General features: G+C 58.8%; 1 protein-coding gene across 7 annotated transcripts in view; it reads left to right on the plus strand.

Moving 5' to 3' along the window:
• RNF185 (ring finger protein 185) overlaps nucleotides 1-14,337 on the plus strand; it is a 55,544-nt gene that overhangs the window by 37,678 nt on the left and 3,529 nt on the right. For 5 of the 7 annotated variants that reach the window (XM_031948941.1, XM_003762809.4, XM_012543958.3 and 2 more), the window contains exons 2-6: nucleotides 6,816-7,041; nucleotides 10,673-10,691; nucleotides 12,322-12,434; nucleotides 12,688-12,742; nucleotides 14,036-14,153. In XM_031948941.1, coding sequence (XP_031804801.1) covers nucleotides 6,857-7,041; nucleotides 10,673-10,691; nucleotides 12,322-12,434; nucleotides 12,688-12,742; nucleotides 14,036-14,153 — 490 coding nt within the window. In that variant the 5' untranslated portion in view covers nucleotides 6,816-6,856. Of the gene's footprint in view, nucleotides 1-25; nucleotides 48-3,934; nucleotides 6,142-6,815; nucleotides 7,042-10,672; nucleotides 10,692-12,321; nucleotides 12,435-12,687; nucleotides 12,743-14,035; nucleotides 14,154-14,337 lie in introns of those variants that run through there. The other 2 variants (XM_031948937.1, XM_031948940.1) reach the window with 2 other exon arrangements.

Genomic DNA, 14,337 nt, shown 5'->3' on the forward strand with positions numbered 1-14,337 from the left:
GACCCTGCAGTGCAGTGCCCTGACCGCTCGCAGCCGGGAAATCCCAGGTTGGGACAGAAACAGGATTCCCTGGCAATGCTCTTGCCCGGTCCGGGGCTGTGGTTTCCCTCGGGCTCTCTGTAAAGGCAGCATTGGAAGCAAACTCCAGCGTCGGTGCTGGTTTTGCTTTTTTAGTCATTTCTTGAAGATGCCGGGTAACTCTGGGTGTCTGTTTTCATTTATTGCAACTGCCACGGTTGGTAAAATCCACTCGGGGAGGTGGTGATTTGGGGCCTCGCCAAGGCCATGGGGCCCGTCCTGGGAGTCCCAGCATCTCAGGATAGGGAGAGATGGGGCTTTGAGAACGAGGTTTCCATCTCTGGGGCCGGGCCCTTTCTGCCCTTGGGTTTCCTCGCTCTCTCTCTCTCTCGCTCTTTCCTGGTCACTTTCCAAAGGAGGGACATGGCAGAAAGCGGGAGGGGTGGGGTAAGGGGGGGGGAAATCGCCCATAGTGTGAGAAGCTTGTTTTAGAACAAGGAAGTCATGGATTTGCAGTGAGTTCAAATCCACCCTCAGACACTTAGTAGTAGCTTTATGATTGTGGCCAAATGACTTCATAGATAACACGGAACTTTACTTCTCAGCCCCAGTTTTTGCATCTGGAAAATGGGGGCGATGATGTTTGCACTAAATATGAATATTGTACTAAATGCTTCCCAGGCCTCTGAGAAGAAAGCCCTTGGAGTGTTGGGATCAGTTTGCTCCTGGGACCTCTGGGGGGAAGACACACACTCTCCCACTCCCGGCTAGCACCTTCTCTCCTGTAGATAGACCCTGAGAGGCTCGGTGCCCCCTAGTGTGGAGCAGAGGCTGTGCTTAAGCCCACCCGACGTTGCCAATCCGAGGCCTGCTCTCCCTCGCCGCCTCCTACCACAGCACCTCCCTGGGCCTCGGGAGCACTCATTGTCTCAGTGCGATCACAGCTATGATTCCTTCTTTTGGCTGGGACAGCTTCTGCCCGCTGAGTGTGTGTGTGTGTGTGTGTGTGTGTCCATGTGTCCCAGCGGAGAGAGTCGCACGGAGGCAGCACATGCACTGACTGAGCCCCACTGCAGCTCCCAGGCCTGGCGATGGTTTGCCAGACTGAGCCCAGCACAGATCGTTTGAGGGTGATAGACGTATCGGCCAGGGTCCAAGTGCCCCCCGGCAGGTGGGGCCCATAGTCTGGATTTGCTAGCGCTCTGTAAGAATGCACCCCATGGGGATGGAAGGAGCCCATGCAGTTCCTTTCTCCCTTTGCCCGCTTGGGGCTGGCTGCCCTTCCCTGGCCCGCACCGCCTCCTGGCAAGGCGGGGGCCGAGAGTGTTAGGAGGTGGCGAGGGTGGGGATCATGGAGTGACTTGCCTGGGTCCCATCCTTGCTCAGGGCCCTGGGGCATCCTGCCTCAGACTGCCAGCCCTCAGTGCTGACGGGCCAGGCTGGAGGCTTGGGAGCCAGGAGACTTCGGGTTACCAAGGAAATCAAGACCTGGACTCAGCCCCATTTAGGCACCTGGAAGGCAGGATTGGGCCCCGGGCCCCAGCCTCTCGGGGTCAGCCTTAGAGCCGAGACCATAGGGCAGTTGTGTGAGACGTCTGGCAGGGCCCGTGGCTTGGCAGGAAGACACTGGATGGGCCTGAGAAGTTCAGAGGGTTGTGGGAGAGATCTGCGTCATCGCTCACTTTGCATAAGAGGAAACCGAGAGAGTTTCCTCCTATAACTGAGTTTCCTGGTGAGGAGGGCAGAGCGGATTCTTCCCCGATTGGGCTCCGGACCCCTCAGACTGGCAGTCTGGGGGAGATGCGGGACTCTTCCCAGAATCCCGGGTTTAGTTGCACAGAAGGAAATCGATTGAATGACTGAGGAAACCTGTAGTCACATACAGTTATGAGGAAATAGACTTTTTTAAAGTTCACAGGCCTTAACCAGAGTTAAGAAGCCATGGGAGAAAGAACCAGGAGTTGGGGCAGGCCCGGCAGGGCCACGGCAGGAGGCTCGTAAAGGGCAGTGCCAGGCCCCTGAGGGTTGATTGGTTCCCAGCTAGCCCAGAGCAAAGAGATGCAGAGGGAGATGGGAAATTTCCTAAGACAGGCTGGGTCCATTTAAAAATTCTTCCCTGGCCAAGCCCAATGGGAGGAAATTGGATTCTTGTTCCTGCCCTTTCTCCACTTTCCTCATTGGTTTCCTGGCCCTTTGTCCTTGGGATCCTAAAAGTAGGTTCCTATTTAGGTAGCTGAAGCCGTGGGGCTCTCTGGAGGGAGCCCAGTCTCTGTCTGACACCCCCCTCCCCCACCGGCGCCCTTTTATCAGGAGTGACAGGTCCGGGTCTGTAAGAGCTCCCATGCCAGGAGTTCTTCCCGCTGACTCCTTCAGCCCAAAGTGTTTGGCCATATTGTGGGTCAAATAGACTTTCACAAGATGGACCGGGAGCTTACCCACCATTTTCCGCACCATTCTGTGCCAGGGTCTCCCTGTACCCCGGGGACCCCCCTGATGTAAGTCATGGAGAAGGCAGGAAGGGCCCCGGGCTCAGGCCTCAGTTATGGCCTCTCAGCTGCGTGAGGCGGGGGTGAGTTAATGCTTTTTTCCTCTCCCCTGTTGGCAATGCCATGAGCCTTCCCCTCCAGGACTTCCAGGTGGTCCCAACATGGGTGGTCTGAGCACCTTCAGATCTGTGGTGCTCTCACAGGCTCAGCGTGCCCTGCCTGCGCCCTGCCTGTGCCCCGCCTCCCCGGCCTTGTCTCTAAGGGGCTGCCTGGGCCTTCTTCGCTTCCCGCTTTGGAGAGCTTGTGCGCTGGAAAGGCCTATAACATTTCTGAGCCCGTTTCAGGAGGTCCCTGGGGAAGAGGGGAGGCTGGCTCCTCTGTATCAGACGTTCTCATTAAGGCCTTCGCTTCCTGGGTGCCCGATGAAGCCTCACAGGCACCTTGTTACCTCTCAGCTGACTTGGGACTTCCTTGACCTAGAGGCCCTCTAGTAGGTTCTGCAGGCCTGTGAGAAAGCCTTGTGGCTCCTGGGCACTCGGCTGGGGACGCAGAGACAGGACAGCCCCTGCCCTCAAGGAGCCTGTGCTCCTCTGGGGGTGCAGGAGGGGGTCCCGCAGGCCCCAAGAACAATGTAAGCCAAGAAAACGGTCTGTCTACAGGGAGAGCAAGAGACTGAGCTCTTTTATTACAAGAAATGCTTATTGTCCTTTGTCCTTCCTTCTCAAAGAGGATCTTGGCTGCCATGACAGGAAGGGCTGGACAAGGTCACCAGCCTCACTGTCCCCTCCACAGACACAGATCAGAACAACTGGACATAACCCAGGAGGCATCTGGGAGATCTCGGCCTGATTAAGCTCAGGTCTCCAGCTGGTCTCAGTGTGAGTGAGGCAGCACCCATTCAGTGCTTAAAGCTGGTAGCCATCGGGGCAAAGAATCTCCCCTTTCACTGAGTCCAAAAAAAAGAAAGAAAAATTGTAGATTCTGTATCTGAACTACGAACTCCAGCCTCGATCCACCTCAGCCTCCTCTGTCCTCAGCTTGGGGGGCTGCAGACTCCTCCCAACACCAGCCTTTAAAGAGGGCCCACAGTTCCGATGGCCTTGGGATGGAGCAAGCATCTGCACCCAGAGAGAGATGGCGGGCACCGAGTGGGGACCACAACACAGCATGCTCACTCTTTGTTGTTGGGCGCTTGCTTTTTGTCTTCATTTTTCCCTTTTTGATCTGATTTTTCTTGTGCAGCGAGAGAATTATGCCCGTGTGTCTAGAAGAATTGCACATGTTTATCATAGATTGGATAATTGCTGTGTGGAGGGGACGGGAGGAAGGGGGAAATTTGGAACACAGGGTCTTGCAAGGGTCAGTGTCAAAAAATTATCCATGTGTATGTTTTGAAAATAAAAATCTTTAATGCAATAATTTTTTTTTTAAATAAAGAGAGCCAAAACTGGCCTCTCAGCAGACTCCATTTTGCACCTGCCATCACGCCTGGTCACGCCTGGTTCCGTAAAACTCAATGCCCTCCCCTTCCTGTCTCCTCTTGTGGGCCGTCTCCCCACATTAGATTGTAAGCTCCTTGAGGGCAGGGGCTCGCAGTGCCAGGCACACAGTAGGCATTGAATTAATGTTACTTGGATTGGAGATTCTGCCCCCTCCCCCACATGGGCTTTGGGGTTCACAAGCGTTGTCAGTGAATTACCCTCACGAACCATGTGGGTGGACGTGTGTCTGCCTGTGTATGTGTTTATGGGATTCCATTATTTTTTGGCTGCTCTTTTCTTGGCCTGGAAAAACCCACCGCCCTCGTCTGCCCGGGATTTTTTGGGTTTTTTGCTTTTTCAGTTTCACTCTCTCCACCCCCTTCCCCACTGGCCGAGCCGGCAAGGAACATGATCCCCGTTATACATGTGAAGTCACGCGAAAATATTTCCACCTTAGTGTGTTATGGGGGTTGGAGGTGGGGCAGGAATCTTTAGGGTTACCCTAACCCTAAATGCCTCCCGACTCTAACCCTAACCCTAAATGCCCGACTCTAGGAAAGGCTGCCCTGGGCCCGTCAGGCCTTTCTGGACATGGAGAGCATTGTTCTTCCTGAGTCCTTCCCGAGGGCCGGCCAGCACCGCGGAAACCAGCCAGCTCATCCCCAGCCGACCCACACTTGGGGTTGCTCGCGCTGTGGATGACGACTTCTGGCCCCGCTCCTTTGCCTCTGTGGCAGCTCATGTGAGACTTCCCAGCATGTCCTCGTTTTCCCTCTAGCATTTCTTCCCCAAAGCTTGCCGGTCCCCTGCTGGCCGGGCCCCCTCCTCTCCAGAAGCCCCCTTTGAATCCTGCCTCATTTCACAACGGTCTGTATGCTGTCGTCTCCGGGCTGGGGGACTCACCAGCAGCAGCCTCCGGGGCACCCACGGACTATGGCCGACCCAAGGGCACCTCGAGACTCTTAGGCCGGTCTGAAGCTTGAACAGAGGCTTGGGCTGCAGTAAGACTTAGGGGACAACTTGAACTTGCTGAATGAAAGCAATGCATGGATTTGACTTGATCAACATGAGCCCGTGTGGTGGCGGCCCCCAGGGGCCATGCAGAGGTTGGCCAAGGCTTGGGGTCTGCCGCCATTGGACACGGCAGCAAATGACTTGGAGTTAAAATAATGCCTCAGTGCCAGAGAGGAGCACACAGTGCTGGGGGAGGCTTCGGGAAGCGGGGCCATGGGCAAGGCTTCCCAGGAGAAGAGAATTTGAGTTGGCAGCTGGGAATGCAGTGGGCAGGGCATTCCAGGCCAGGGAGTCACGGCCCAGGACGGGCTCTTTGTGTGGAGGAGAGGGAGCAAGAAAAGGGGCCGACAAACTGGGACCTGACTCAAAGGCTTAATTGGGAGCTTTTGACGGGTGATACACAGATGTGTCCCATTCAGTAAACACTTAGTGAGCACCAGCTGTGTGCAGGACCCAGGCTACTCCCGGGATTCTGACTACAGTTTTGACTATCCTTGTACCTATCAGGAGCTTCCTGTTCTGGGGGCAAGAGCCCCCTGTGAAGCTGCCTGGAAATGGGAAGGCCCAAAAAAACCTGGAGAAAAAATGTTCCCCTGGAGAGCATTTCCCACCCTTCCCTTCACAAGAAAAAACAAGAAGAAAAAGTGGGGGAGGAGGTAGGAGAGAGCCCCTGCCTGCTACCTTTTCCCCCTTCTCCTCCCCCCACCCCCGGGCCTGTCTGCACCCTCAAAGCTGCCTTGTCGGTGTTGGGGACAGGTGACCCTGGGAGGAAATCCCAAGGTCCGGCCCTTGAGAGGAAGAGACTGTGACCGAGAGAGAGATGGAGGGTTCGGGGAACAGCTGAGAGGGCCCCGGGACGGGGATGGCAGAAATGAATCAGTGGCTTGCAGAGAAGGCCTGTGGGGCCCAGCCATGGCCCCGGAGCTGCAACTCTCAGCCCTTCTGGGACCTCCTGGTAAATGATGTAACAAAGTGAAAAGGGCTTGTGCGAGGGGCCGCCTCCCGCCTGGCTCAGTGTGCTGCTGCCTGTGTGGAGGGACTTCTCACTGGGTTCTCGGGCTGAACTAGCCAAGGGAAAAGCGAGGATTGGGGGCGGCTTCTCGTTACGGCAGCTGAAACCCGAGCCGTCCCAGCCTCTGGTGGTGAGTGTCCCCAGTGCGTGTGTGAGGGGCTGCTGTGGGGGCGTAGCCGGGGGCGTCTGCCGTGCTCTCCCTTGGTTCTCTCAGAGAAGGGGAGGGACACTGGGCAGAGCAGCAGAGGGGCTCGGGGTCGGGGGCCAAGGCTGGCTCCAGCTCTGGGGGAGCCCGCCCAGGGCTTTTTGGAACGAAGAAGGAGGCACTTTGCTGTGGGCTTTTATGGCCTGAAATAGCCGGGAGTGGGGCTGGTAGGCGGGAGGCCAGGTTTCACTGCCAGGGTGCTTGCGCTGTGGGTTCTTCTCTCACCTGGCATCAGTCCTGAGATCCTGCTCTGTGTAGGCTGGCGCTCCTGGACACTCACTGGGGCGGGGGTGGGGGGTGGGGGGCCAAGAGTAACGGGATCCAGACCCTGCTCCCTTCTCCACCTCCTCGGAGCCCCTCACTCATGGGGGGGAGGGAAGGAGGAAGGCTCAGGTGAGGTTTGGGGTGCCGCAGCAATGTCAGCTCTCTCTCTCTCGAGTAGATGTGGCGACGCCGGGGCCTTTCCTGATGTTTTCGGCCGCCCTGGGCCTCCTGCTTTTGTGGCTCCAGCATTGGGATGTTTGGGGGGGTGGTGCAGCCGGACAGCCTGGCTCCCAGAGGCGAGACGGGAGGTCACTCCGAGTCCGTTTGCCTTCCAGGAGCTCGGCTGGAAGATTGGTTCGGCCTTGGATCTCCGTGGATGCCGGAAATGGCCAGCAAAGGGCCCACGACCTCGACGTCTCCCGAGAACTCCAGCGCAGGGGGCACAAGCGGCAGCAGCAACGGCCCCGGGGAGAACAGCAGTCAGGATAGCACGTTCGAGTGCAACATCTGCTTGGACACGGCCAAGGACGCCGTCATCAGCCTCTGCGGGCACCTCTTCTGGTCAGTATTGGGGCTGTCCCCCTGAAAGCCGAGAGTGGCCGGGCCGGGGAAACGCCCGCTGGGGCTTGGGGGTTGCCCACGGTGACCCGGCAGCACCTTTTGTGGCCCCAGGGGGGGTTATAGATGTGAGTGGGTGCTGCCCCGGAGCCCTGCTGGGCCCGGTTCCTCTTTTGGGGGGCGGGGGGGGATCGGTGGTTCTGCTTTAGATTCTTCCTGGGAATTCCCAAAGGCCTGGTTAAAGCGGCGTGTCAGCCCCCTTTGTGCGGTAGCAGCCGGGACCCCGGCTTGCAGAGACGAGTCCTCCCTGGCTCTGGGAGCCCAGTCCCTGCAGACTCCGGGGCACGTCGGGGGAGCCTTGGCATGGGCTCCTGGAGGTGGCAGCCCCCATCCTCTCCTCAGGCCCTGCTTAGCCCTGTCAGCGGGCCCTTCTAAGAGCCTGATCACCAGAAGTGACCTGTAGTCAATGGCCGAGGGCCCCATGGGTAACGGGGGGAGCACTACTGGCTAGTGGCCTGCGGGGGGTGGGGGGGCACGCAGCTCTTGTGGCCTTCAGGTCTGCGAACCTAGAGTGACCGGGCGGGGCAGACTCGATGGCCTCTGGGGTCTCTTTCCTGGCTGTCTGTGACTGTGAATACTGTGGGGCCCAGGGGGGAGGCCAGGAGAGGGAGAACTGCCGAGGTCAGAGAAGCTTCTGGGGGCAGAGGGCCCACTTGGGCTGGGCTTGGTTCGGTTTGATTTCCCTTATCGTGGCTGGTGGGCAGCCATTCTGCCCAGGAGAGTCTGAAGCCCCCACTCGGTCCCGTGGCCGGCAGGGGTCAGGAGCCTGGGTCCTGGGAGAGATGGGAAGGGCCTTGAGTGCCCTCTTCACTATGGCTCCCCGGCTCCTCCTGCTCTGGGCTGGGGTGAGAGGAGATGAAAAAGGGCCTTCCAGGGGGGCTGACCTCCTCCTGGCCCACTCGCCCCGACGGAGCCGCCTCCTGTCTGGGCTCCCGGACGCCCCTCCTCTCCCCATCTGTCTTAGCACCCAGATCCAGTTTTGTCTTTGCCCAGAATCTTCCAGTAATTCTCTATTACCTGTTAAACACATTTCAGAATGATTTGGTCTGGCGTCCAAGGCCATCTTAGTTCCGCCCCTCCTGCCTCTCCCATCCCTCCCTGCCAAATGCTCAGCACCCACGGTTTTGCTGTTCTCTGGCAGGAAACTGCTGGTGGCGCCTGCGCTGCCCACTGTCCCTCCCCATATCACGGGGCCACTTGGCCATTGGGCTGTGGCCCAGGCACCTGCTCGAGGGTGTCTTTGTCTCCTGCTGATGCTCTTGCCCGTGGCAGTGCTTTATGTCACAGAGAAACAACCTAAGGGAAGATGGGAGGCCCCAGTGAGCTGTGTGTGCCTGGTCCTTAAGCATTTATTAAATGCCTGCTGTGTTCCAAGCCTGGCTAAGTACCAGTGAAGGGGCGGCGAAGCTAGACCCGAGGGCACCGGGGGGAAGGGGGGGCTCTGAGGGAGCCCTGGGGGAAGTGAGCTTGAGCTTGGATAGGTGGACTGAGCCAGGGCACAGAAGGCCTGAAGGGCCAGCACACGGCCTCTGCGGTGTAGGAAACCGGAGGCCCCTGAAGCTTTGGAGGGGATGGGGGCCTTCTAAAAGTGGTTTTGGAGCGGAAAGAGTTTTAGGGTCCAAAGCTTGGATTAAGATAACTCCACTTTGTTCTGCAAGTTTTATGAGCCCCGGGACAGCAGATCAGTTAACACAGGCACAGCCCGGCAGGGACAGTTAGGAACCTGGCACCCAGTCGGTGCAAGCGCAAGTCCCGGGCTCAGCCGGGCAGCTTTTTGGAGACCGGCCTTGGGCCTCCCCCTCCTTAAACCTCCCGCTTCCCTCCCAGCTTCAAGGAGCGACCCTGAGGGGATGGGGTGGGGGCAGGGATGGTTTGGGGCTGTATTAGTTAAGGCCGATGCTCACGCTCCCGCTGGGTCATCTCTGTCCAGGGGCCCGAGCTCACCTTTACCAACCAGACGCCCGTGTAGCCAGGCCCCGTCCCAACCGTCTCAGTTCTTGGCGTACGTGATCCCTGGCAGGGCCAGGAGCTGGGGCTGCGGACAGGATGGGGGCCTGGTGGGAGCCCGGCGGGAGCCCACCCAGAGAGTTCTGGGGGCTCCCCCTCCTCTGCTAGCGGCCGGCCTCGCTCTGGAGCCACTGCATTCTCTAGTGCTGGGGGCCCTTCCAGGCCCTGTGTCTCCACCAGGCTCGGGCTTGTGTCCACAGATCTTGGGCTGGGCCCAGCCACCAGTCCCTGAGCATTTCTCAGCACTTCCTGTAGGCCAGGCCTGGCCACAAGGCTGCTCTCGCTCTGAGATGGAAAGGGAACGTCACATTCTGGGGGAGAGGAGCCGAGGGTCCCGAGAGAAATTAGTGCAGACCTTGGGCTCCCTGCTGGGAGCAACAGGGTCCAGGGCCAGGCCTTGCCTCCAGGGAGCCGATGGTTTAATGAGAAGGAAAAAAGGTGGAGGGTGATATGAGGAGGAGCAGTGGAAGGGTTATCCCTGCCCCCCACTCCTCATCCCCTGTAATCAGGAACCACTCAAGTCAGCTTGGAAGGAAAGGGGGCAGGAAGCCCCAAATTCAAATCCAGCCTCAGACATGGCCTAGCTGTGTGGCCCTGGGCAAGTCCCTTAATCCTGTTTGCTTCAATTTCCTAATCTGCAGAATGGTTCAGTTTGATTTCCCTTATCGAGGCCGGTGGGCAGCCGTTCTGCCCAGGAGAGTCTGAGGCCCCCTAGGGCCTTTCTCCTAGAGTAAGGATTGAATGAGATGGTGATTAGTAGGCTATATATAAACATTAGGGGGCAGGAAGAGGGTACAGGTCCTGGTCACTCGCTACACTGTGCTGTGGGGCACTCTTCCTAAAGAAAGGCGCCCCAGCTCGGTGCTGAGGAGGCAGGCTGCCTGATGGGGCTCATGACTGCCGGCGGGCTCGGAGGAAAGGGTCTGGGGGGTTCAGCGGGCGGCAGGTCTGTTAGGGGGCAAGAAGAGGACATGGCCCACAGACAAATGTGGTTTTGGGCTCAATGAGGACAGACTCTAAACCCAGAACCCAGGAAAGCCCGAGCTGCCCCCTCTGGGCTGGTCAGACCCCTGCTGGAGAGGAGCTCCTGGAGAAGGCTGTCCCAGGGCCGGGGAGGGAGGGTCACTGTAGGGAGATGGCGCAGAGGAGCCGGGGGAAATGTGGGGACGGGACAGGACGGGGCGCCTGCCCCGAGCTCAAGGATGGCCTCCTTTGGTTTGAGCTGGGGCCAGGCCAGAGGCTTCTGGTGGACATGGCACAGAAAAGCCGCCTCACAGTTGGAGGCGTCTGAGAGCCCCTGGGCTTGCTGTGGCAGATCGGGGATCCTCTGTTGGGGGGGGGGGGGGGGGGGATTGTCTTGTTCAATTAGGTGGGGATGAGTGGCCTCCCCGGTCCCCTCTGCAGTCTGCCTCCTGAGCCATGCGTTCAGCCAGAGGAGAGGTTCCGCCGACTGGGGGGGAGGGGGGGGTACTCTATGCAGCCTCTGTGGCCACTGGCCCCGGCTGACGCTCTCTTTCTCTTTGTCCCCTCTCTTCCCTTGGACTGCCTGCCCCGGGGACGCCCGCAGTTGGCCGTGTTTACATCAGGTGAGATGCATTTCTTTTTACCTTGTCTTTCATCAGCTTCTCTTGCACAATAACTCCCATCGTCCCCGAGGCTGCTGTCAGAAATCGCAATCTCCCCATTGGGTGCCTTCAGCCCAATCTTTGTAAGGAGGCGGCGGGTCCTGGATTCGGGTCCCAGCCAGTGGCCCTTCCCCTCTCGGTGCCTCAGTTACCTACTCTGTCAGATAGGCTCGCTGCCTCATGGGAGTGTCTGTGAGGGTCAGGGACGCCAGGAAAGGGCTGCTCTCCTCCCCCTCCTCGCTTCTAGAGTTTGTGAAGAACTTAGGGAGAAACCACTTGGTCAGAATGAAAGGTTAATTGAATCTACTCTGGAGCTACAGAGCCTTCTCCCCATGGGCTGCGAGATCTGCACAGGGGGCAACCTCCACTGTGCCTTCCCATCGCTTCCTCGAGGGCAGGAGAGAGAGAGAGAGAGGGGGGTGGGGGTGGGGGTGGGACAGACACAGAGAGAGAGAGACAGAGAGAGAGAGGGAGAGGGAGAGGGAGAGGGAGAGGGGGAGAGAGAGAGAGAGAGAGAGAGAGAGAGAGAGAGAGAGAGAGAGAGAGAGAGAGAGAGAGAAAGGGAGGGACAGAGACACAGAGGAGAGAGAGAAACGAGAGATAGACAGGGAGAGACAGAGAAAGAGAGGGAGGGACAGAGAGGGAGAGATGGAAAAAGAGAGAAGGGCAGAGACACAGAACAAATATGAGAATGAGTGTAAATGAATAGGGGCTCCTAACACGCCAGCCTCACCACAGGAAGTGATAAATCCTGTGTCAGATGAGCCTGGCGGGCACTGCTGGTAGAGCTGCAGTCACAGGGTGGTGGGTGCTGGGTGGTGTGGGTGCGGGTGCCCAGCCCTGCCTGGACAGGCCTCTCGGGGATCCGGGAGCTGACCGCTGCCTCACCCTCCCTTCAGCAGCTCCCCAGACTCCGGGGGTACAGCTGCAGGGCCTGACCTCTGCCAGTCTGCCAAGGGCTAGAAGAGCCCCTGAGGTACCTTGTCCACCTTGGACTTGAACAGAAGTTCCTTCCCCCACGTCCCTGCCTGGCCTGCTTAGGGAACCTTTCCCAACCTCCAGCCTCAGTTTGCCCTTCTGTGCACTGCACCTGGTCCCACCCCTTAGAAGTACGGACCTTGCCCCCAACCTTTCAGTCCACACTAAACATCCCTGATTCTTTTAACCCTTAGAGGGGCCTACAAGTCCCTGAGCAAGTCAGTGCTCCCTCTGAAATCACATCTCCTGCTCTCGGAGCTCTGGGGCCTCAGTGCAGCTCCTGGATCCTACGAGAGGACATTGAAGGGCACAGTTTTTAAAGAGACCTTCCCAAGATCCCCCTGGTGCTCGGGGTCTTGGGGAAAAAAGGATCTAGTGGCCTTAGTGCGTCCACAATGAGATTTCTCATCTGTTTTGATTAATAACCAGCCGGAGGCCGAGGGCTCTGGCTGGGCTCGGAGAAGTCAGCAGCCTCGTGTCCCTGGCTCCCTCTGCAACCCTGAGTGGGGGCAGAAGGGGGCCCCGGAGCCGGAGAATGCCCACGTTAGGGCCACCCTCTGGGGCCTTCGTCGGAGTGCGCTTACCTGCTCTGCCTTCTCTTTTCCTTTCTCAGTGGTTGGAGACCAGACCCAACAGACAGGTGTGTCCGGTGTGCAAGGCAGGGATCAGCCGAGATAAAGTGATCCCTCTGTACGGCAGGGGCAGCACTGGGCAGCAGGACCCCAGGTGAGGACGTGGCGTGGCTCCTTGGGCAGCCGCCTCCCAGCTGGCCCCTCCCGGGGAAGACCATGGTGGGGGCTGGGAGGGGCGGTGCTGCCATATGGACCCCCGAGGCTAACGGCTGGTCCTCCCCTGGTTTTTAAAAATCCCTCCAGCGAGGACGCCCTTGCTCACAAACCCTCTGGCCCGAAGCGGCCACGCTCGTGTCTGGGCCCCTTTTTCGAATCTGTCTGAACTTCACGTCATTTTGATTCCTCAGAGAGAAGACTCCTCCCCGACCTCAAGGACAGAGACCGGAGCCTGAGAACAGGGGGGTAAGATAGCCCCCCCAGGGTCATCTCAGTTTTAGAAGGCTTTGTTACCCCGCCCCCTGAAGGTTTGGCTTGGTGTGGTCGTCCCCATTTTACAGATAAGGAAACAGGTAGTGGAGGTTATGCGAGTTGCCCAGGATGGCCTCGGCGAGTGCAGAGTTGGCGCCCAGACCTGGCAGCCCTTCTGGCGCTCCCGGGCCACACTGCCTGGCTCGAGATCCAAGTCTGGGCAGTTCCACCAGAAGTCCTTGTCCGTGGCTCAGCTTTGCCTGCCTGGGGAGCAGCCTGGCCAGTGCCTGCCTTTCCTGGCTGCGGCCCCCCGCTGGCCTTGCCCAAGCCTCAGGGCTTCCCTGGCTCTGTGCCTGAGGCCCTTGGGCCCGGCCTGACCCAGGCTCACGCAGGGGGCGTGGGCAGCTCCAAGCCAAGCTCGCCCGGGAAGCCGGTCCTGATGAAATCGTTGCGCTTGCTAACGTCACGTTGCTTCCATTCCCGCGGGCCCCGACAAGCAGGCGTTGCAGTCTGTGGGGGAGCTGCCGCTGCTCCTTCCCCAGGGAGTTGCACTCTTATTAAATCAGCTGATGGTCCCTGATGGGTGCTGCGGCTCCCCGGGGGAGCTTGGGGCCAGGCCAGGACAGCCAGGTACGAGCCCTCGGGCTGGGGAAGAACTCGGGCACCCAAGTGCAGGCACAACCGGCCCGTGCTGGGGCAACTGTGCCATCTTGTGTGGGGAGCCACAGCCAGTCAGGGAGGACGCCGCTTCTTCACCTCAGATTCCCCTCCGTTCTTGGTTCCTTCCTCCCCCTTCTTGGCCACCAGATTTCTGAAAGGGCCGCTGTGCTCCAGGCCCTGGGCCGGCCCCAAGCAGCCCACGTGCAGTCAGGACAAATTCAGAGAACACGGCTAGGTGTAGACACAGAGTAAATGAGGAATAAGGGGGTAGGAAAGCCCCGTTAGCCAGGGGGCAAGGAAAGTGAGCCGAGCTTGCAGCACCTGACCTTTGCCCAGGCAATCAGCCCACCCCTCCCCCAAGGGTTCGAGGTCTTTTCTGATCCCCACCTCCCTCCAGACCACCAGTCTCCATGTTGTGGGTGCACAGGTCACCCAGTGAGTGATGACCTCGGGGATGCACCCGTTTCCTTATCTGTAAAGTGGGAGCGCTAAGGCTCGACAGAAGGCTGGTCTTGGGGGCAGCACTTGGGCGGGAGGGGAGCCGAGGGCCACTGGCGAGCAGCAGAGCGGGCGGGACGGTGGGAGCGGGACCACGTCTTCTCCGCTTCATTCCTCTTCTCTTACCAGGGGTTTCAAGGCTTCGGTTTCGGCGATGGCGGCTTCCAGATGTCTTTCGGGATCGGAGCCTTTCCTTTTGGGATCTTTGCTACTGCGTTTAACATTAATGATGGGCGGCCCCCTCCAGGTAGGCCCTTCTCTCGGATGGTCTATGGGTTCTGGGCGGGCTGGCCGTGTCCGCCCAGGCGCTGTTTAGGAAGTAGCCTTGGAAGGTACCAAGACCTCCTCTTTTGTTACAACCGTCCCTTTTGTTAAAAGAAACAAAACTCAGTTTCCTCTCACACTCCACATCCTCCCCTCACCTTTTTTTA

This window comes from Sarcophilus harrisii, chromosome 1 (genome assembly GCF_902635505.1).
Source record: "Sarcophilus harrisii chromosome 1, mSarHar1.11, whole genome shotgun sequence".
Classification (NCBI taxonomy): domain Eukaryota; kingdom Metazoa; phylum Chordata; class Mammalia; order Dasyuromorphia; family Dasyuridae; genus Sarcophilus; species Sarcophilus harrisii.